The sequence below is a fragment of the Cnephaeus nilssonii genome, assembly GCF_951640355.1.
Source record: "Cnephaeus nilssonii genome assembly, chromosome: 1".
NCBI lineage: Eukaryota > Metazoa > Chordata > Mammalia > Chiroptera > Vespertilionidae > Cnephaeus > Cnephaeus nilssonii.
In genome coordinates, this window is record NC_137072.1 from 31,777,296 (window position 1) to 31,799,366 (window position 22,071).

The 22,071-nt window shown below is 40.7% G+C and overlaps 1 protein-coding gene across 8 annotated transcripts in view; it reads right to left on the reverse strand.

The window, feature by feature from the left end:
- The window catches only part of SFMBT2 (Scm like with four mbt domains 2), a 226,563-nt gene that overhangs the window by 86,812 nt on the left and 117,680 nt on the right, over positions 1-22,071 (reverse strand). For 7 of the 8 annotated variants that reach the window (XM_079778896.1, XM_079778894.1, XM_079778898.1 and 4 more), the window contains exons 5-7: positions 21,212-21,300; positions 19,297-19,543; positions 11,654-11,751 (exon numbers count right to left, since the gene is read on the reverse strand). In XM_079778896.1, coding sequence (XP_079635022.1) covers positions 11,654-11,751; positions 19,297-19,543; positions 21,212-21,300 — 434 coding nt within the window. Of the gene's footprint in view, positions 1-11,653; positions 11,752-19,296; positions 19,544-21,211; positions 21,301-22,071 lie in introns of those variants that run through there. The other variant, XM_079778899.1, reaches the window with a different exon arrangement.

Here is a 22,071-nt window from a genome sequence, read left to right on the forward strand (position 1 = left end):
CAACAGAAACTCAGAAACAATTGAAGGCGAATGGACTAAAATTTGTACAAAATCACAGGTGAAGTGACTAAGTTTCCCAAATTAATTTGCAAACTGGACACATGTGTGCCATGTATGCATGTGTTTGCTTTTAGGGAAATCAAGATGCTGGGCCGGGCCGGGGGTGGGGGGAGAGGATTAATCCTTTTGGGATCTGGACATCTCACCAGCAACTACAAGATTGATATCTTTTAAAGTATTAACTAGCTTTAAGTCAGGGTTCTACTATTCTAAACTTATGCATTCCTCTTATAGTGTTAAACTCAGAACATTATCTAGTCATGTAAGAGTTTTTATGGTTTATGGATGTTGGTCCTCTTGGTTATAAATGGGGCTGGCAAATGGAGGCAGATTTTACTCACACCCTTGACTTTTATGCCATCAAGACAAGGAGACTGAGAGTAGGATGGTCGTCGGAACACATGAAGAAAGAAGATATAGGACTGAAGGACTCCCACACTTTCATTTTCATCCACAACACACACATCCCCTCAGGGTGCCTTTCTCAGGGCAGGAGGGGGTGCCCTGAAGGTTGGGGTTCAGTAACACAGCCTTGGTGTGCTGGGCCCCTATCACATGTGGTCCTCATTTTCCATTAGATCTTAAACCTCTGAATACCTAAAGGACTTAAAGTTCTCTTTCCATCAGTTTCCCTACGTGAGATGCTGCAATGTGCAACTGCCAGTTCCTGAAAGGCACCGTGGAGATTAGAGTCTGACCTAACTCACAAGGGACCCGTGCATGTTCCTAGAGGGAAAAAACTGCCTCCATACAATTTATGTTTATGATCACATGCTCCATAGAAGAATGAACTATAATCCATTTTAATTATTCTCATTAATAGCCAGTAGTATGGAAAATCTGAAAAAAATTAAAACATGACACCACAATCACTTTGAAATGTTTCTGTTTTATAAATAAGAGATTTATGGCCCCTCCCTATATCCCACCACCAATTACATTAAGTTCATGCTAGTATTATCTTGCCTTCCCTGAAACTGCAGGAACTGGCGAGAGCGGAATAATCAGTGGCAAACAGAAGCCACTTGGGAATGATAACTCGCAGGGCAGATAACCCAAAGTTGACTACATTCTAACATGCTCAGTGTTTAGAATTACAAGCAAGTCACTATCTAGCAGACTGCAGGCGGCAGCGCTCCGGCTCCTGCGATCTAGCAACTGTTAGAGCGAACTCTGTGTGTCTGGGGTTTGTGATTTTTATAGTTACATTTATTGTTGGACCAAAGCTGCCCTCTTTATATGTCTCTTATAAGATTTTCTCCAATACTTATAAAAACGAGATGGCCCCCGCGGTGCTTTTTCAGTTACGTTATTCGTGTGCTTCAATTCAAGAACCCAGAATAGAGAAGCATAACCACACACAAGCTCTCCCTCGGCTTGCTTTCGGCCGTGCAGGACGGGCACTGCATAAACGCAACTTCTCTGTGATTTACCACCCCAGAGAGGCTGTTTCACAAACATCTCCAAGTCTTTAAAGAAAGAACAGCAAAGGAGGAAGTGTGGCACCTGCCTGGCACAGCTTGTGCTGAGGCGAGTACTGGCCACTGGGTCGAGAGCTCAGATGTTCGGTCAACAACACCAATAGTTTCACCGGGGGCAAGCCAGCTGTCTGGTAACAAAATGACCCACACCCTAAGACAGCCTTTCTTTAAAGGAACCATTCGAGTCTAACTCGATGGGAAGAAAATAGCAACCACGTGCCACATAAGAATTTTTTGCTAAATTATTTGGTATTAGACACTCTGCCAGGTGGGACAGGGGAATGTCAGGCCAAAAAATTAAGTTACGTTCCTCCATATCTGAGAGAATCTAAGTATCCTACCTGAAGGCCAAACTTAGCTACGAGTTTTTTTATTGTTGCTGTATTTAGCTGCTGAACAAGAGAAAAAGAAATCAGTCACCATGGAAACCGCAACATCACAATCTATCCTGACAGAACAGCTCGTATCCTTTCTTACCCCTTTGGCTGCACCAGATGGAATAAGAAAGGAAAGCTTTTCTCTCCTTGCCACACTTGATATTCTCTCTCTGGCCTTTCACAGAGGTCTCAGATGTTAAAATACAGAAAAAACTGCCTCCTAAGAGTTAACTCTACAATCACACTGACAGGTACATAATTCAAAGCGGAAAAGAACTGAGGAAATAGCAAGAGGCAGAATCTTCAGTATTACCAACACTGCCTGACACGTAACAGAGAAGAAATACGTGCGTGGAATGCCCTTCTTCCAATAAGTTTGTTTGCTTGTGTTAATAATAACAATAATAATAGTGCACTTCGTGGTTGTTTTTTAAGTCAATTAGCCTTCTCTCAGCTGTCCCTTCCCTTTGTTGATTTGGACATTCAGCTGTGGGGATAAGGTATGGAAGCATCGCTTGAGACCATACCAGACTTACTGTTTCACTTACTATTTTGCCATTACTGAAAACCCTTGATGTACACATTTCAAGGGCACCTTTTAACTAGTATTTGGTGTGTATACATAATTCTGGATCCGTTTAACAACTACATATGCCAGAGACAACAGAATCTGAACGTGGATTAAACACAAAGAGCTGGGTGTTTAATCCAAGTTCTAGATCCAGAACACGTATGTAATCCCCTATGAGTCCTAACGAAGTATAAAAACTCAGTTACCATGACCTCGGCTCCCTTTTAACACCCACGGTGGCCACAGATGTTGTTTTGGAATTGGTCAGAGAGACAATACAGAATGGATCAAAGCAAGCATCCTGGATGTACACATCCCACCAAAAAAAACACACCTCTCCTTAGCTTCCAGTAAGATGGGAATAACCCAGAAAGGCAATGCAATAGAGTGGAAAACCAGACTGACCAGAGGAGAACCAGTCACTTAGTGCCAGCTCGATGGCTGAACTAAAGCATTCTCATTCCGCAAGCTCACTGCACCTACATTATATATGAGGAAATAATATGTAACATTGACACCGCAAGTTCATGAGCAATGGGATTTCAGAGAATGTGTGATGCTGAGATGTTCCTTGGTGTGTTTTTTTATTTGTTGGTTTAAATATATTTGTGTTGATTTCAGTGAGTAAGGGAGAGGGAGAGGGAGATAGAAACATCAATGATGAGAGAATCATTGATCGGCTGCCTCCTGCATGCCCCACACTGGGGATGGAGCCTGCAACCTGGGCAGGTGCCCTGATCAGGAATGGAACCGTGACCTCCTGGTTCATAGGTCGACATTCAACTGCTGAGCCACGTTGGCTGAGCTGAGATGTTTGTTTGTGTTTGTTTTTTTGTGTTTTGTTTATAATTTCAATTCATCCCTAATATTATTCTCAGTGATTTCAACTACTTCCTCTTCTTAGCCAAAAACTGATCTGGGTGATTTTTCCCTGATCATGAAAATACCATCTTAGTGAATTCACAGCACTGGAACAATCGAGCTCTCTCTTTGCTGTCTATACGCAGACATCCAACTATGCACAATGGAGGTTATACCGATGACCTCTCCAGAGTTTTTATTCTTCTGAGTTGATCTCTATAGTTATTTCTTCACTAATCTATTCAAGAATGTTTACTGAATGCTTACTGTGCACCAGGCACTGTGCAAGGCACTGTGGATGAAGCACTCATAGAAATAAACTATCTGCTCTTTTAGGACTTACACCCCAGCTAGGAAAAGATCAGATGCCCCCCCCCCAAAAAAAAAGCTAATTAATACAAAACACACCTGGGGATAAATGTGATTAAGAAAAATACAGCAGGGATGACGATAGGGAGATGGTGGGAGAGCTCTATTTTTTATTTTAAGAAGAGACCTGAAGAAAGGGAGGGAAGAAGCCGTGGAGGAATCGGGGGAATCACTGTCCAGGCCGACAGCATTACTGCAAGGCCTGAGGAGAGCACCTGAGTGTTGGTGGGATAACAGGAAGCCAGGATGAAGCAGAGCATGCGGGCCGGGAGCAGCAGGTGGGCTCAGAGGGCCGGCAGAGAGCTGGGCCTTGCTGGGCCCTGGATGACAAACCCTGAGTGGGTGAGATGCCACCAGAGAGATACATAAAAAAGAACGACATGATCTGAATTTTGTTTCAAAAGCATCACTCTGGCTGCTTTCTGAAGAACACGCTGCAGGGAAGCAATAATTAGAAGCCAGGGGAAAAGTTCTAAAATGAATGCAACCGTACAGGACAGGGCGAGGGCAGCTTGGACGAGGGTCACCGTGACGGAGGAAGAAGAGAGTGCTGTCTGGGATAGATGCGGAAGGTAGAGCCCGCAGGCTTTGTTGATGGATTGAATGAGGTGTGCACAAAAGATTTACAAAGCAGGTCTGCAACCAAAGTCCTCAGAAAGAGCCCGCTGCAGGGTTGGCCCGGGGCTGACATCTGGGAATATGGCTGACAAACAGTACCCTACAGTGCTGTGAAATTTTTCCTAAAGGTGAGTGGCTCACTGTGCCGTGACTGTGTGCACAAACAATATGGTTTATACTAACACCCCTAATTTTCTCTCTGGGAGTCTGGAATGTGGGTATATGCTAGGCAGAGGGTGCCTACATGGCCAGCCCCCACTAGAAACCCTGGGTGCTGATTCTCTAGTGAGTTTCCCTGGCAGACAACAGTTAACATGTGTTGTCACAGGAAATTAAGGAAAGAATTAAGAGTCTACAGTGGGGCACTCCAGGAGTCTGGGAAGCTTGTGCATGGATTTCCAGAGACCTCCCAGGTGGCTTTCCCCTCTGCTGATTTTGCTTTATGTCCTTTAGCTGTGATAAACTGTACCTGTGAGGGTAACAACATTTGAACCCGATGAGTCTTGCTGAATTACCCAACCTGGGGCAAATCTGGGGATCCCTGAGCTGGAGTCTTGTGCCAGAGAAAGAAAGAGGCTTCAAGGAGAAGGCCCAGGTTTCTGGCCTCCAGTCTCAGTTTTTATACTTCCCTTCACTCTACTGCAAATCTCTAATAGCTTATTTGGAATTTCAAACACACTGAGATTTTAAACTTTTTAAAAATGACAAATGAAAGTTCAAACAATAGGAGGGCCAGAAGATGAATAGGTGATGCAGAGAGGATGTATAGGGAGCAAAGCTACTCTATATGCTACTGTGATGGTGGATACATGTCATTCATTATACAGTTGTCCAAACCCATAGGACGAACACCACCAAGAGTGAGTTAATGTAAACTGTGGACTCTGGGTGAAAATGTGTCAATGGAGATATCTATTCTAACAAAGGTTCAACTCTAGTGGGGGATGTTGATAGTGGGGGAGGCTGTGAATGTGTGGGGGCAGGGGGTATGTGGGAAATCTCCACCTTCCTCTCAGTTATGCTATGAACCTTCCTCTCAGTTATTGCTCTAAAAAATAGTCTATTTTTTAAAAAAAGTTTCAACAATGTCACCTCTTTAATGGACAATGGATTTTAGTGGCTTTTCAATTTTAGGACAGCAATTTTCAACCTTTTACATATCAAGGACACACATAGGTATCCTTGAAATTCAAGGTGTGGTCATGAATGAAATAAGCTGGAGAGTATGTTTTCTCCAGGCCATATATCTGTGATCCTCTAAGGAAGATATGCTTTATTCTAATTAACTAGCAAACTGGGAACTGCTGTTTCATATTTGTAGATCTTTTAGATGTATATATGAGTTGTCAGTGAAACTTCTAAATGTGACATTTGCAAACAAGTGAGGTCACAAATGTGGATTACAATTTACAAGAACTGCAAAGAATGAAACGTAACAGTAATTACAGAAGGCTTAGGAATGTCTGTCTCATGAAATATTACATTAATTATAATTAGACTCTTAATGTTGAGTCTCCCTTGGCCCTATTTTAAAACTTAAACTAAATTCTCCAAAACCCATGCATTGCATCTCAGTGAATACTTAGTGAATTAGAAACCTGGAACAGTACAGGAGTCGCTGGCCAAAAAACTGAATTAGCCCTATAATCACTTCACTTTTTGGTGATAGAAAGAAACTTGGAGAGAAACCCATCCTAGTAGTTCTTTATGAAAACAAACATAAAAAGTTTTTATTGGCACTGGGGTATTTCACTTTGACAATGGGACATGTGTGTTATAAGTCAATCAAATGATGTCTTGCAAAGGTCACATAGTAAGTAAAAAAGCCAGGGAGAGACCATGCTGACATGCAGTGTAGTCACCCCTATATACTTTTTTTTTCTAGAGTTAATTAGTATTAATATATGAATTGTTTTAGCAATTTATTAGGTATCTTAATAATTAAGGAGGCTTTCAGGGGAAAAACTGATTTCATTATTTTTCAATAAAATGTATTTTTTTTATCTGCTTCATTCTTTTTGGTACCCATTTCATTAATTACTTATCTTTAAACTAAATGTACATTGTGGAGATTATCTGTATTTTCCTAATACGAGAAGTCAGAATCTCCCATAAAATATGGTATCCAAAGCCATTCAAAGTCATGAGTAAAAATAGCAGAAATACTAATAATTATGGGTTTACTTTGACACCATTACTATTTGTGTTCATGACATGTTGCATGTACAGACATAGATACGCAGATCCCAATGCAGAAGTGAGCACATTCCACAAGATCACAAACACTGCAATATAATGAGATTCATTCCATCAAACACCATCTTATCTAAAGTGTCAAAATAATGAAAAAGAATTGCTTTGAAGTACTGCTCATCTCTATCCATTAAATGTGCTTATATTAGCTTTTACTTATGTTTCGGAACTGCTGAACACTGGCAATTTCCTATGACAACATGCATCTAGGACAGCAATTTTCAACCTTTTACATATCATGACACACATAAAGTAATTACTAAATTCTGCCATATGCCAAAAAATATATTTCTGGATTATCGGATAAAAAAAAATAGGTATGGTTTTGATTCATTCACACCGAACAGATATTGTGTTGGCTGTTGTCATTTTTTTATTTGACAATCTAAGGAAAAAGAAGTCAGAACCCCTGACTAAATAGTCAAGTATTGGGTGTTTTAAAAATTCTTTCGAGCCTGGCCAGTGTGGCTCCATGGCTAAGTGTCCACCCATGAACCAGGAGGTCAAGGTTTGATTCTTGGTCAGGACACATGCCCAGGTTTCTGGGCTCTGTTCCTAGTAGGGGGCAAGAAGGAAGCAGCCGATTGGTGATTCTCTTTCATCACTGATGTTTCTATCTTTCTCTCCCTTTCTCTTCCTCTCTAAAAATCAGTAAACTATTTAAAAAATTAAATGTGTAAATATTTGGTCCATACAAAGTAAGGTTAAGAAAGTAAAACTACCCATTTCTTTTGCATCAAATGAAAAGTAAGAGAAAACATTTATGAAAGTACTGAACAAGCTATAAAAACACAATTTTCAATGCAACCAATTTTTATCTATTAGGTGACTATTCCATATGTCCTCCTTGTAATAGGTTCTGTGAAAAATAAAAAATACATTGAGTATCTACTCTTATAGCAACTATCAATTATGAACAAAATATTGATTATGATGATAATTCTCAGATACGCCATCAAAATAATAGTCTAAATTCTAATAAAAAGACATCCAAGTAAGGAAAAAAAGTAATTGTATTTTGGAATATGTAAACAAATTATTAAACTGTGGAATCCAGTCAACAGTCCTTTACAGAGAGTAGCTGCTCAATAAATGTTTAATGAATAAGTACATTTTTAATTAAAAATATTAGGATTATTAATTTTTATATCTTTTGAGTCTTATTATTCATAGTTCTAAATAAGTCTGTACAGCCAATTAATCTACATTAGCTCAAAATTTTTAATTCAAGGAGTTAAATACCTATGTCCATTCAGGACTTAGTTCATTTACTTGACAAATATTTGTTGAATACTACTACAGCCAAGCAGTTATGTTTGGTTGAATGATTCAACAATAAACAAAAAAGACATGGTCTTTGCCTTCTTGGAGCTTTCAAGTTGGGCAGAGGAGATGGATATCACACAAAGGATTACGCACAACTGTGACCTGGTGATGAGGCACAGCAGTGGGCACCCAATGGAGCCAATCTCATCTGACATAGGGACTGAGGCCTGGGGTCCAGGGAAGAACTCTTAGAGAATTTATATTCGTGGTTGCAGGATGAGTAGGATTTTAATAGGAAGAACAAAACAGGTACAAAGGGCATCTGAAGAACAGAGAGAAGGCCAGTGTGTGGGCAGCCCAGCCCACCAAGGAGGGCACCGAACAACCTAACAACAGAAGACGGCGGAGGGCAGCCGGGCGAGGCCACACCAGTCTCAGTGCGCCTTGGGAGGATGTGGGAGCTTTACCCTCAGTCCGAACTACAAGATATTGTAAATGGGAGTGCCAGATTAAGATGGCCAACTGCAATTCCACACTAATTTTACCTTTTCCTAAACTCTAACCAAAACTACAGTAAAGAGATTAAAAAAAATAAAATAAAAAGAGACACAAACCCACCCAACAGCGAGAAAGCTATGGAAGCTAAAATGCAAATGAACAAGAACTAACTAACTTAAGGTGTTCAACAGAGCCAAATCCCGAGCCATCAGCAGGAAAACTGAGAACTGGCCCAGCAAAGACTGCAGAATCCTCAGAAGCCGTAATACCAAATATGTCTGTAACTGGGAATGGCTGGGAGTAAATAAAATAAGTCTGGGGAGCTCTTTGGCAAGCAGTTTGGCTCCTGGGTACCCTTCCCACCCCCCGCCCCCGCTGGTCTCCTCTGAGGAGATGAAACAGAAGGTCGCTGGCCTGTGGTTGGGCACCATGCACTCAGTGGAGAAACCCCAGGCCCTCTTCTCACCACTCAGGACGCTGGCAGCTGGACCTTGAACCTCAGGCAGGAAGTTGAAAACTCCCCCTGGAAAACCAGCTAAAGAAGAAAAACCACCAAACAAAGCAGCAGCCCTCCAAGGTGACCTTCAGTGACCAGCCCTGCCCACAGCTCCCTAATGCCCGCTCTTACCCAAGAGCAGACAGTCAAGGATTTCCAGGTGATTAAGGAAAGCCTCTATCCAGAACAACAGAATCCAAAGCAAGGGGGAGGAAACACATCATTGGGGAGAAAAACACCTAATCCAATCATTCCAACAACATACCCTCATGTTTCTGTGTCATGGGAACAGGGGGCTATAGCAGAGCAATCAGAGAAAAAACCCCAACAAACATGTGCTCGTGAAACATACCAGCGCAAATAAGTTGAGGAAACTTCTGACAGTGGAGCAAACAGACAAAGAAATAAAAAATAGATCTGAGGAAAAAGAGATTAAAGCCAGTTTAGAAGTACCATATCCACAGAGTCACAAATCAAGAAAGTAAAAGAGCAAAAAGAGGTGGAAGACATTATTTTAAAAGAAATATCCCAAAATTAAAGGCATGAGTTGCAAATGGCAGAACCAACCAGTGTTATGGAGGAAAATAGAGGCCCACCAAAGCATGCCACTGTGAAATCACAGAACAGTGGAGAAAAAAGAATGTAAGTTCCCAGAGAAGGAGAGGGAAAAAAATGGGAGGAACGCCTCCAAACTCTGAGAATTCTGTTCCCAAACAGACCATCAGTGAAGCAGGAGGGTGGAACGAAGATGTTTTCACTCACTTGAAGTAAGAAGAAATGCTGTGAGCCGACGTCACTAATGGCTTGTCACGTTTTATGGACTGTGTAATCTGAGGACCGAATGCCAGACCCAGTCTGTTAACAGCTGGCTCATTCTGACCACATACTAAACAGGTTCCCGGTCCCTGCTCTAGGCCCAGCTTCCTGGAGCAGAGGAGAATGATCCATTCCCGGCACAGAAATGCTGGGCTCGGGCCTGTTCCTGAGCTGGGGTAAGACAGAAGCAGAAAATATAAACCCACTGATTCCTGTCCACATTCCCATCCACGACCTGGAGTTCATGCTACAAATCTGGCAGATTTGCCCAGACTAGGATACCTACTTTTCTTAAGATCAGCTCATGACGTTACCTACTCAGTTCTCTTGTCACCTGAGGAAAGGGAAAGCCAGCTGATGACCCAGACACAGTCCAGCCATCTTCTCTGAAACAATTAGGATTGTGCTTGCTTCCTATGTTGTCAAAAGTAAATAATACCACACTTAGGAGAACATACACAGGTGGTAACACTACAAGAGAAGCGAGGAAATGATTAACACAAAAGTAGGATGCCTGTGACCTGGCAGAGCCAGCAGAGAGGGGCGAGGGCTGAGGGAGGGGCAATGGAGGCTTCTATGCTTGTGCACCTCTGGTGCCTACACTGGAGGGTGGGTATTTGTATTTTCTTTCTATTACTCTTTAAACTCCTCACATGTGTACAGTACGTTACAAAATAAAATTTATTTCTCCAGGAGGAAGGACAGGACCAGATCTGTACATTTAAAATATCCCTAAGGCCGCTGTAAAGGAAGTGAATGTGAGCTGTGGAGGTCACGGGAGTCCTGAGGGTCAGCTGGATTGAGAAGAGGCAGTGGAGCCAGACAGGTTACAAATGAGTAAAATGTTATTTTTCTTTATTATTATTATTTTCTGCAGGGGAGGATATTATCAGAAGAGAGAGAGAGGGAGGAAGGAAGGGGAGAGAGAAATAAGAGGTATTTGGTCAATTAGCAAAAAAAAAAACAAAAACAAAAAAACAGAAGCCCAAGATAATGATGTTCATTGTCAGTGATCACTATTGCTAACAACATATTATCTTTATACTGTTCCTCCAGTATAGTAGGCTCAAAATACTGTAAAGGCCGTCATTCAATTAAACTTCAGAACACAATTCTATGGCTAGTTTCAAAAGAGGTCGTTACAAGTCCAATGATACAAACATGAAAGTGCTGAGCAAGAAGGCTGAGGATTTGCTGTGATGGGTTAAAATGCTGGGTGAAGACTTCAGTGTAAGTAACATTCAAGATGCCAATGGCCCAGCCTTAAACTCTTAACTGCATGTGGTACCGCCACACCACTTTAATTTCCAGACGAAACTTCTACGGCACTACAGAAACGTGCCCTCGGAACTGAAAGTCTTCTGCAACCACACTGAGTGCTCCAGGGAAGAACGGGGGATACAGCTTTCCCACACGTTCAAGTTCCGAGTAACAAGAGGTTGTTTTATGGCTTCCTCTGACTTGAGTAGATCATTCTAGCCCAGAACTTAATATTCTACTTCATATCAGTTTTAGGCATGATTTTGAAAGTGTTGAGAGCCTGACTATGCATTTCTGTTGGGGTATCTTCCTTTCATATTCTATCACTCCTAGAAGTAGGCCTAACATCCAATAGGTACTCATTCACACACTGTTTCCTGAGCCATCGAGGAAATTGAACCATCAAGACAAGCATCAGTTTCTATTATTTTTACTAAACAAATACCAAAAAAAGACTTGCTCTATTTTCTTCGTTTCTTTGGTAAGAAGTGAAAATGAGATACATTATGCAGAAAAACAGTAAACCTAAAAAAAAATGTCAAATCCTATCTTGTAATATGAGTCTTTGTGAAGATGACAAAACACAGCAAAACATTTAAAATGGAAACTGGCCAAGAAGGTAGCTTTTTAAACAGTGGGAAAAGATTTGATACAGGAACCACCACCCCCCATCCCCCTGTTCATTCTTAAACAAGAGTAGATAAATTGCAATGAATTCCCATCTTACCTTAAATACTTCCATTGGAAGAGGAAACTTTGCAGCATCAATAAGGGATTTTTCCAGAGCATATTTCCATTCAGAGGCCATCTTCAAAGGATAGATTTCTGTATCAACAGCAAACCACACAAGAGTTAAAGGACTAAAATGTTCTGCTGGGTGGTTCTTTCTTGAATTTAATCTCCCCAGGATTTCATAATAAGCCAGTACGCTCAGCAACCACAAGTATTCACACCCTGTCCGCCATAAAAGGCCACCTGCTAAAGGGATTTTCTGAAGTTAAACAGCAACTTGGGATTCTGCTTTCAGAAATGAAGAATAAACTTAATAGGGCTCTTCTTCAGGAAAGATTTGTATGCATTCTGTTGGCATTCTGTAAGTAATTTAATGGTATAAATCACATTAGCCACATCTTCAGTCATCCACTGCCCCAAATTCCGTATATTACCTGGGAAGTAATATCCACTGATGAAGAACTTATTATCTGATAAATGGCTAAACTAGAAATGACTCTTGCCTGGCATTTTCAGTTATTACAGCATATTTTTTCACGAAGTCTCTAAGCTCTCATATTCTAAAAATAGTCCATGTAAGTCAGAAAATTATTAAAAGGTAAATTAAAATTTACCAACCAAGTTTAATATTTATACTTGAAATGATGCAAAGGCACCACATGTCGCCCACAGTTTTCCCCAGGCAGTAGGGGGAGAGCGATTTACAAATGGAGGTTACACTGTCTGAATGCAAAATTAAAAGAAAAAATTGGTTGAGCACTGTTTGTTGTTCACCGATTGCTGAAACTGCAGGGGAATTTTATGATCTGATCTCAACAGATTTAAGACCTTATCAAAACAAGATTTGCAGAAGCACTCACTTGAAGTAGATATGTTTATATCTTCCCTATATCAAACCCGGCTACCTCAGACAGACAGTTAGGATGTGAATCTGAATCTAAGTACAGTTAAAAGGCAACATTAAACCTTTGGGGCTGTATTTTTAATTTCTTGCATGTCTGCTTTAGAGCATGGTGCCATATATTTTGATTCTCACCGCTTCTGAACTCACCTTGAGCTTGAAGCCCGTGTGTTTTAGCAGTTTATTTAGTCTTTTCAGACCACCCTAATTATGGTAGGCAAAGGATGCTGCCAGAACTAGCCAAGTCATCAATGCTCTGCCCACATCACTCACTGTCAGTTACACAAAGGCACAGAAAACTGTATTAATGACTAAATAGGTTCCATTATATATATTGTCTAGAATCCTTTCTAGCATTTCATTTACAGTCTTCTACCTCTGGGAATTTCCTCCCCCCCCCCCCCCAATTTGGCATTTCTATATCAGAACAACAATAGAATGTGACTCTCCTTAGGAGTACCTAGCATATTTGGGGGAACACAGTGGAGCCCCGATGATACCTCTGCAAAGATACCCAGGTGAGAAGGGGGTACTGTGTGAGAAATGGCTTATCACAGGGCCCCACAAAGGAGAAAGAGAGGAATTCACAGAAACCCATAAATAGTCCCATGATAGCTGGAAGGATTGCTTGGAGTGCCCCAGTGGTTTGGCTCAGGGGCCTGGCATCAAAATCTCAGTGAAGGGGATGGCAATTCTGCAGTCTCCAGAGGACAAAGCCCAGAGGACACCAACTGCAGCCATTCAACAGGGCATGGAGGTGAACAATAAGCAAGAGCCTGCACCTCCTGAGGAGACCACAAATTCACTTTTCCAGGGATCTGGAAGAAAGTTGATCGGGAGTCCCGCCTTAGCAAAGTAGTAAAAGGAGAACCGAGTCACAAGAAAGGATGGCGATTTCCAAAGACAAGACCAAAGGCAAGGTCTGCAGGCATAAAGGGTGGGAAAAAGAGAGAGAAAAGTCAACCGTGTAGATGCCCTGAGCTTTAAAGAGGGTGGGGAAGAGATAAGAGGGTAAAAGAAGAGTGGTAAAAAAAATTGCTCAATGTTGGGAACAATGAAAACCCAAATGGCCAGGGTTAGATCCAAACTACCAGAGCTAAGGGAAGTGATGTGCAGATCCCAAGTCATCCCAGATGCTCACCACGTCACCCAGAAAGCTGAGCTCTCAGTCACCAGATGCCATCTCTCTCCCACCAAACCAAAGACAAATGTAACAAGAAGCCCAGTGTAACGAACTGAATGTTTGCATCCCTGTTCTCAGATCCCTATGTTGAAATCCTGACTCCCAATGTGGTATTAAGAGGTGGAGCCTTTGGGAGGTATCAGGTCATGAGGGTGGAGCCCTCAGGTTGGGATTAGTGCCCTTATAAACACACACACACTCCTTAACTACCCCTTGTACCATGTGAGGACCCATAAGACAGCCATCTATGAACCAGGGAACAGGGCCTCACCAGACACCAAATCTGCCCTTCTTGATCTTGGACTTCCAGCCTCCAGGACTGGGAGGAGTGTTGTTTATAAGCCACCTCGTCTGTGGTATTGTTATAGCACACAAAATGGACTGAGAAACCCAGGTTCCACATGACTTTTGCCTCTGTCCTACAATCTTATTCTTTGTCTTCTGAGGATAGTAAATCCTAACATGGAATTTAACCCCATGGCAAGGCACACTTCTTCTCTTAAAAGATGAAAATCAACTTCAGTTTGTCAGTATGCTCAACACCTGCTAAAGCTAAACACCTAGTGGTTTCAATAAGCGGAAAACTATATTCCATGTGTGCATTTCATTAGACGAGAGGCACATGGTTATATTGGCCAGTTTATGGACAATAAATAGTACCATTAAAAGAACATAAAACATTTTATTAAAATGATCGTGTTGCAGATAATTTAATAGAGTGTATCATGTCAATTTCTATTGGTGGGGAAGTCATAAAGCAATTAAAATCTGTCCTGATTCATCTTTAACTAGAAGCCTAAGTGAAAATGAGGCGATTTCCCTTTGTGCAAGTGTGTGGCAGGCTGACTCGCAGTAAGTGCAGGAAGCGAAGTGCACAAAATCACCTCAAGGATAGATGCCTTTCTTCCACACACCCCGAAACCTCCACTCCTTCCTTCTCCACCAGGTTCTGACCAGTGAGGCAAGACTAATCTAGGGTTGTTAACGACACTGGAAAGTGTTATGGACTGAATGTTTGTGTCCTCTTAAAATTAATGTGTTGAAATCCTAACCCCCCATGTGACAGTGTTTGGAGATGGGGTCTTTGGGAGGAAATTGGGTTAGGTGAGGTCATGAGGGTGGAGTCCCATGATGGGATTAGAACCCTTTAAAAGAGGAGACCAATAGCATTTTCTCTTTCTCTCCCACCTCCCACACACCACACACACACACACACACACACACACACACACACACACACACACAGGAAGCCATGTGAGGAAAGAGCCGTCTGCAAAGAAGGAGGCCGTCTGCAAACCAGAAAGAGCGTCCTCACCAGACCCAACCATGCTGACACCCTAATCTTTGACTTCCATTCTCCAGAACTGGGAGAAAATAATTTGTGTTGTTTAAGCCACCAGTTTATGGCACTTCGTTTTGGCAGCCTGAGCCGTCTAATACTGAAAGCAATAGTTCTTTTGGGACTAAGAAGAGGTTCAGACAAGAAGGAGTTAAGTTAGATGCAAAAACTTGCTGACTCCAGGATCTATCTAAAATAATTAAGAAAAAAAAATTGTAAAGGTTCACATAAAGATTTTGAAGGGAAAAATTTTAGAAATAGAGATTTAAAGAAAACTAAATATTTTATCTTCTTAGCTTCTGCAAGAACACATATAATTCTATCTTGCTTTCTAAATATCCAGAAATATGAAAGCAGGTGGGGCCTCCAAATGACCCGATCTCAATGACTTAAATTTCTTAGAGAACCAAATATAACCGTAATACCCTGACCACAGATTGAATACCAATAGAAAATGACAATCACCTGGGATACCTACAACACTCAGCAGCCAGTAGACATATAATTATCCCCATTATACAGATGAGGAAACTGAGGTTCAAAAGGTAGAGTCACTTGCCCAGGGGCACTGTAGCTAGTGACAGAAGCAAAAGGAAAAGCTAACAAATCCTGACTCCAAGTCCATGTTCTTTCTATTTTGCCAGGTTTTTCCATCTGAGTCATTCATGGGCCCTGTTAAAAGAACAAAAACTTTCATGGACTTCACAGACCACATTCCTGCACATATCATATGTTCTAGAGCACCAGTACTTGCTCTGACCCTATTTTCAAAGCTCTCCTAACATATCAGGAGCAAAGAGGACACTGCAGTCATCATCATTTTGGGGGTGTCTTTACCCTGAGTCCTTCCCTCCAAATTCCTTTCCAAAACCCTGCCAATTATTCTGGCCCCTAGAAGGTGGACTTGGCTAGTTCCTTTCTTCTCTATAGACATATCTGACATTTTATTCAGTCAATTCATATCACCCAAATATTTCCTGAGCACCTACTATGTGCCGGGCACTGAGCCAGATACTGGGGAGTTAGCAGTTTATAGAAGGCACCAACTTGCAGTTAAAGTGGGTGGTAAAACCCTCTCATGATCGGAATGAAGTGAAGAAGCAGGCCACACCAACAGCATTCTCAAAGGGGACGTGCTTGTAAGCCCAAGGAAGAGAGGACCAATTGCTGGAAAATAAATGAGTGGAGTGTGCTGGGGATATGAGGCTGGAGAAGCTCTACAGTTTCCCTTCCATTCAGCACAGAAGTAAAGGCACTGCCCGGACTGCCAGTCCTCTCATCATAAAGGCTGACTCACTGCGGAACCTTAGGAAGCCTTTGCCCCTTCCATGAATATTTGCATCTTAACATTTTCTCTTCCTTTTACCCTTTGTCCACTGAGACCGGATTCAGCCTACTCTGTTCACACCTGCGTGACACCTTGACAGTGTGTGTGAGTGACAGCTGTGTGTGTGAGTGAAGTGGGGTGGCTTCTTTCCCTCTTTCTATCCTCCCTACCCCAAACTATTTCCTCTGATTCTCGGCAGAAAGAAAGGTGCAAAGGTTATAGGTTTCTCACTAGGGACAGTGTGAAACCCAGCACCTCTTCCTTCAGTTTTGAGGGCTACCTTCCTAGCTACTTCTATTACCTATTTCTCTTACCTCTATTTGCACTGAACAGTTGAGAAATATTGTGCCCTTTAAAAAGTAGAAAGCAAGGTAAAACTAAAAGAACAATGATTACTTTTAGCAATGGTGGTGGGGTTAGTGGGGCGCACAGCACAGAGGGCACTGAGAGCAGGGAGAACTCACCAGGGCTTATATCAAAGTATACCTTCTCCCCTACCCCTCCCAATTCTGCTTCTCACCCCCAGTTAATGCAGAACACTTTTCATTTATTTAAGGGTACTGGGAATAAAAATAAAAAAAAAGCCTAATATTTTCTATGCAAGTCTGGAATTTTATTCCCACCTATATTTCAGTTAAGGAAATAGCACTACTATATTAAGTTTTACAAGTCACACTGGGACTTGAAATCAATTCCCACAAACCCAGAGTACTGGGTTCTGATCCCATGTGTAAGACACGGGGAATAACTGCCTCCCTGGGATACTGTTCTGATGAATAAGGTAACGGAATCCAGTTTTCATCTTGCAACCCCTGCATTTGAAAAACTAAAAGTCACAACTTTGAGTGTGCTTTTGGCGTTTATTTTTGTCTTCTCATACATAACCTTTCTTGTTGACAATTTAAAGGTTGGGAAAATAACTTCTTGCTGAGGAATGCCTTTCCCAAAGTCTTTAAAGACTCACACAAATTCTTCAACGAAATGGACAACTCCTGTCCAGAAAATTACTAAGCCAAATACCGTATTTTCCGGCGTATAAGAGGACTGGTCGTACAGAAGATTTTCCTGGGTTAAAAGTCGTCTTATACGCCGGAAATTACGGTAAACACACTTTATTCCTATAAAAACATCAAATTATGTAAAAGAGAAGAGATCTCATATGCAAATGTTTCGTAAGTTTCTACCTTGACACTTTCCATTCTTGCTTTGAGTCCCAGGATTTCCCAGGAAAGGGACATTTCAGAGAACCTAAGAAGCTACTAGTAATCCTTTGCTTTGCTATAAATTTTTACACTGGCAAATCTATGTTTCCCCTAAAATTTATAAAGCAATTAGATACTAAGCTAAGATTTATACACCCAGCTCTCCACACAAAGTACGTTTCTCCTACAGCATTAGGACTCCGGAGGCAAACAGGAGCTTAGATCTCTCCTCAGAAGCCGGCAAGCCCTTTGTTTGTCATCAAAGTCCAAAATTACTCAGGGTATAAATGGATTTCTTGGCTGCTTCTCAAAACGTTGACAACAATAACACTCATAAAATACCGTGTTACATGTCTATACGCCTGTCAAATTCAACACAAATGCAAACTCATGAGATACAGAACCAGGAAGTTTTGTGTGGTGTTGTTTTTTTCAATTAAAGCCCCCGAGTGTCAGAAATAGGAAATGTAATGCCTCAACTTCACTTACTCACGACCAACAGTGACAACTAATACAAGAGGAAAATCTCTGGCAATTTTAATAAAGCAAAGAGCCAAGTCTTTCTTCCTGTATGCCTGCAAAATTCCCCAGAATAAAGATCGGCATTTCTAGAAGAAACACATATTTCTTCCTTGGCATCCTTAATTCCGTAAGAACCCAACAATTTGTTCTGAGGCTACCCATCCAAAGCTTGGCGAGGCCAGTAAGGGGCAGCAGGGGGGAGTGGAATGGGCAAGGGACCTGGGACTTAATTACGATGCATCCCCCTACAAGTAGCTTGGACAAGTAGCTTAAACCCAGTCTGAATTTTTTCTTCTGTAAAAGGAAATACTCACAACAAGCATGCAGCACTTTTTTGGAATAAAAATAAAAAGCATAGCAGATGTAAAATCACCTGGCACACAATAAACATTCAAGAATTATTATTTGTAAACACTAAGATTACTGCCCAGTTAGGTATGTCAGAAAGCATAATGTACTATTCTACCCAATTAAGTCTAGAGAAAGTCACTTGGCAGTGCATTTGAAGCTAATTAAAATATTTGATATGTCAAGAGGAAAAGCATGGTGACTTTTTTTTCCTCTTTGCTATTTCCAGGTCAGAACAGATTAGATAATGATAAGCATTTGTTTTGGATATTCTGATGGATGAATAGATGGATGGATGCATGGATAGATGGAGAACATATGGATGGATGGATGGATGGATGGATGGATGGATGGATGGATGGTCAGACACATGCATGAATGGATGGATGGATGGATGGATGGACAGATCGAGATTTGGGAACCTCCTTGCAAGACTTTTCCTCCACCCCGATCCTTTCCACAGCCCTTTCCCCCTCCCCTTCCCTCTCATCCCACACACACTCTAAGGCCCCCAAAGAAAGAGGGAGAATGTAACAAACCATAATCTATTGTCTTTCATTTTTGAACCAGTGATTCCAAAGGAACTAGATGAACTTCTCCACAGCTTCCAACATAACTTTCTCCTTTTGAACACTATTAATTAAGGTCTTGGGTTTAATTCTCTATAGAAAATACTCTCTTGAGTTAAAATGCTTAACCTTCACATACTCATATATACAAGATACCAAAGAGCTCAAAAATTTCCAGAGACACATCCAAAAAAATAGCACATCTTTTTCTCATATAATTCACAACAGCAAAAGTTTTGGCCCTTACCTGAAGGTGGGTCCATTCTGTATTTATTCTCTTGACACCAACCAACTGGTCGAAGTCTGTAATCCAAGTAAAACAACCACTGGTCATAGGATTCAGTGTCCTCCAATCCCACATAGCGAAGGCGTAATCTTCCTCCAACATTTTCAATCACACTAACTATCCAGTACTGAAAAGGGTTCTGAGAATCCTGAAGTTCTATTAAGGAATCAACTGTAATGAGGTCTATAGGGCCTTTCCCTCGCAGAGGCTGTTTAAACAGAAGCAAAACTCCTTATTTTAAACTTTATTTTAAGGTTCTCATGGAAACAGATGACAGCAGAAGATAATATTTTTTCACACCATCATCCAAGCTATTGGCAAACAGTCTGGTGTTTCCCTCCACCCCCATCCTTTCCACAGCCCTCACCCCCTCCCCTTCCCTCTCCTCCCACACACACTTCCATTTACCCAACTCTGTCCAACAACAAAAATCACAAGTCAATAGGAAATAACAGTTTGTGCTATGTTCTCACCAAACAAATACCCTTCCCAGATAAAACTGCATTTGTTAGAAATGAGTACACTTTTAAGAAGAGTTATACCAAAATTTGCCTTGAGCTAGAAAACGTGTGGTGTAGCAGAATGTCTACTTTTCTAATAGACAGATATATCCAACATGAGACTATAAGTTTATACTGGGACTCAACAGACATTTATCTTACAATGGCCACTGCTATAGTAATCAAGACCCTCTCATACTTTGATTACATGCATAAAGCATGAACATGTGTAGATAACATGTTTGATACATAATGATATATACTAAATTAGAATATTATGTAAAGGTATGTCTACATTTAACCTGATAGTTGGTTTAGAGAATAAATGCACTCACTGCCCTATCTAAGCAATCTTCTTAGCATATGTTAGCATAAGAAAAGGGTGTTTGTTCAGTCAGGCTAGAAGGTAAATGTGTTTTAAAAAAACACCTAAAAGAGTAACACCATGTGTCCTTTCTAAAGGGTCAACAACCATCATTTTGATTTGTTAACCAAACAATTAAATTAGTAGCCATTAAGATAAACAAATACACTAGGCAAAATCTTCACAGAACCAAACCCAATAACCCAATATATCAGACAATGGTGTTCCAAAGTATCAATATCTTTTATGACAGGAGGGAAACTTATAGTTAAGGTTAAGAGAATAATGATATTGTCAACATCCATACTGTATTCCTTGTTTTTTATTGTTTCCTCCTTTTTCAAGGGCACTCTTCAAACAGATATGGTAACACAATAATTATCTATAACATATCTTTTACTATATATAATAGAACAGGAAAATAAAAATAAAATGTTTCATCATAAAATTATTTATAAATGAACCATCAAGATTTCATATTTAACTATTTTTTCAGTACCATAAATTACCTTAATCAAATTTAAATATGGTTAGTCATTTATCCTCTTGTTTTTATAAGAGAGGAGGTTAATTCAATTATTACTTATCATGTGCATATAAATTTTTGGGTTATGCATCCGGAATGAAATAGTTAGTGAAACCATTTATCAATATGCTTCCAGACTATACTAGTTTCACCTGTACAAAACAATTATTCTGCAGGATTTTATTTACATTCACTAATAAAGGATAGAGGCTTAAACATATAAGATAGACATAGTATTAGTTAAAAATGTGTTCACATAGAAGCAAATTCCCCATTTATTGACTGTAGCACAGATGAAGATTTTTCAATGCCATTAGAATCAGTAACCTAAATAACTTAGGAAAAAACAAGAAGTTAGGCTCTTTGGATATAGATACCTGTGTGTACGCATGTACCTGCGGAAGGATATATGCAAAGGTGCTGTTAGGTTTGAGCTCATGTAACTGATGCTTCACACATAGAATAGCTGTAAACAATAATACATACACCTTCCAGAAGGTTAGCAGGTGCTGTCCGGGAACCAGTCAAATCACGAATGAGAAATTCTGTCCAGTCTGTGTACTTTTCTTTGATTGCTGGTGAGACAAAGGAGAGAAAACACTTCAACACCACTCAAATATCAAATAAACGTAAAAGGACAGCACTTTGCTGTATATGAGTGTTACTTCAGTATTTCTCTTAATTTTAAGCACCAATCTTAAGTACTAAAATCACAACAGCAAATCTATCAACCATGGGTGAATTCATACCCACCAGGTGCCTAGATTTTGCTGGGCCTAAGGAGATTAAATAGGAGGTTCTGAAGTCTTGCAACCTATTTAGAAACTTCTGCGACCAACGAAGATATTATAAAGTATGTAATTCAATTGGTTTCAAGAAGAAAGAGATCAATGAGAGCTGGCAGAATCAGAGCAAGTTTCCCAGGTGAGAAAATAAATCCAGGCTCTGAATTACTCAAAAGGTTTATAGAGGCAGAGAAGAGGAAGAAGGGACCTTTATATTGAGAGGAACAGCACAGGCTAAGGAGAGTGATGAAGTGAGGGAGGAAATGGAGAAAGACAGTAAAGTCCCCAGCCGGACCCGGCACAGTGTGAGCACAAAACACTGGGAAATAATGTTAAGTGGTAGAGTAAAATATGGACGGCCAAAAATGTCAACAGAGATGTTCAATAAACAGGAAATCTCTGCATAAAATTAATCTGGCCAATTAAAAAAAAGTTTTGAATGGAAATAAGAGATTAATGGCAGGAAAACCAAGGGTAGAAGCTACTGCCGTTAAGAACAAGTGACAGGGCCCTAAACAGGGGTGCAAGCTGTGAAAAAGCAGGACTACATCAGAGACATCT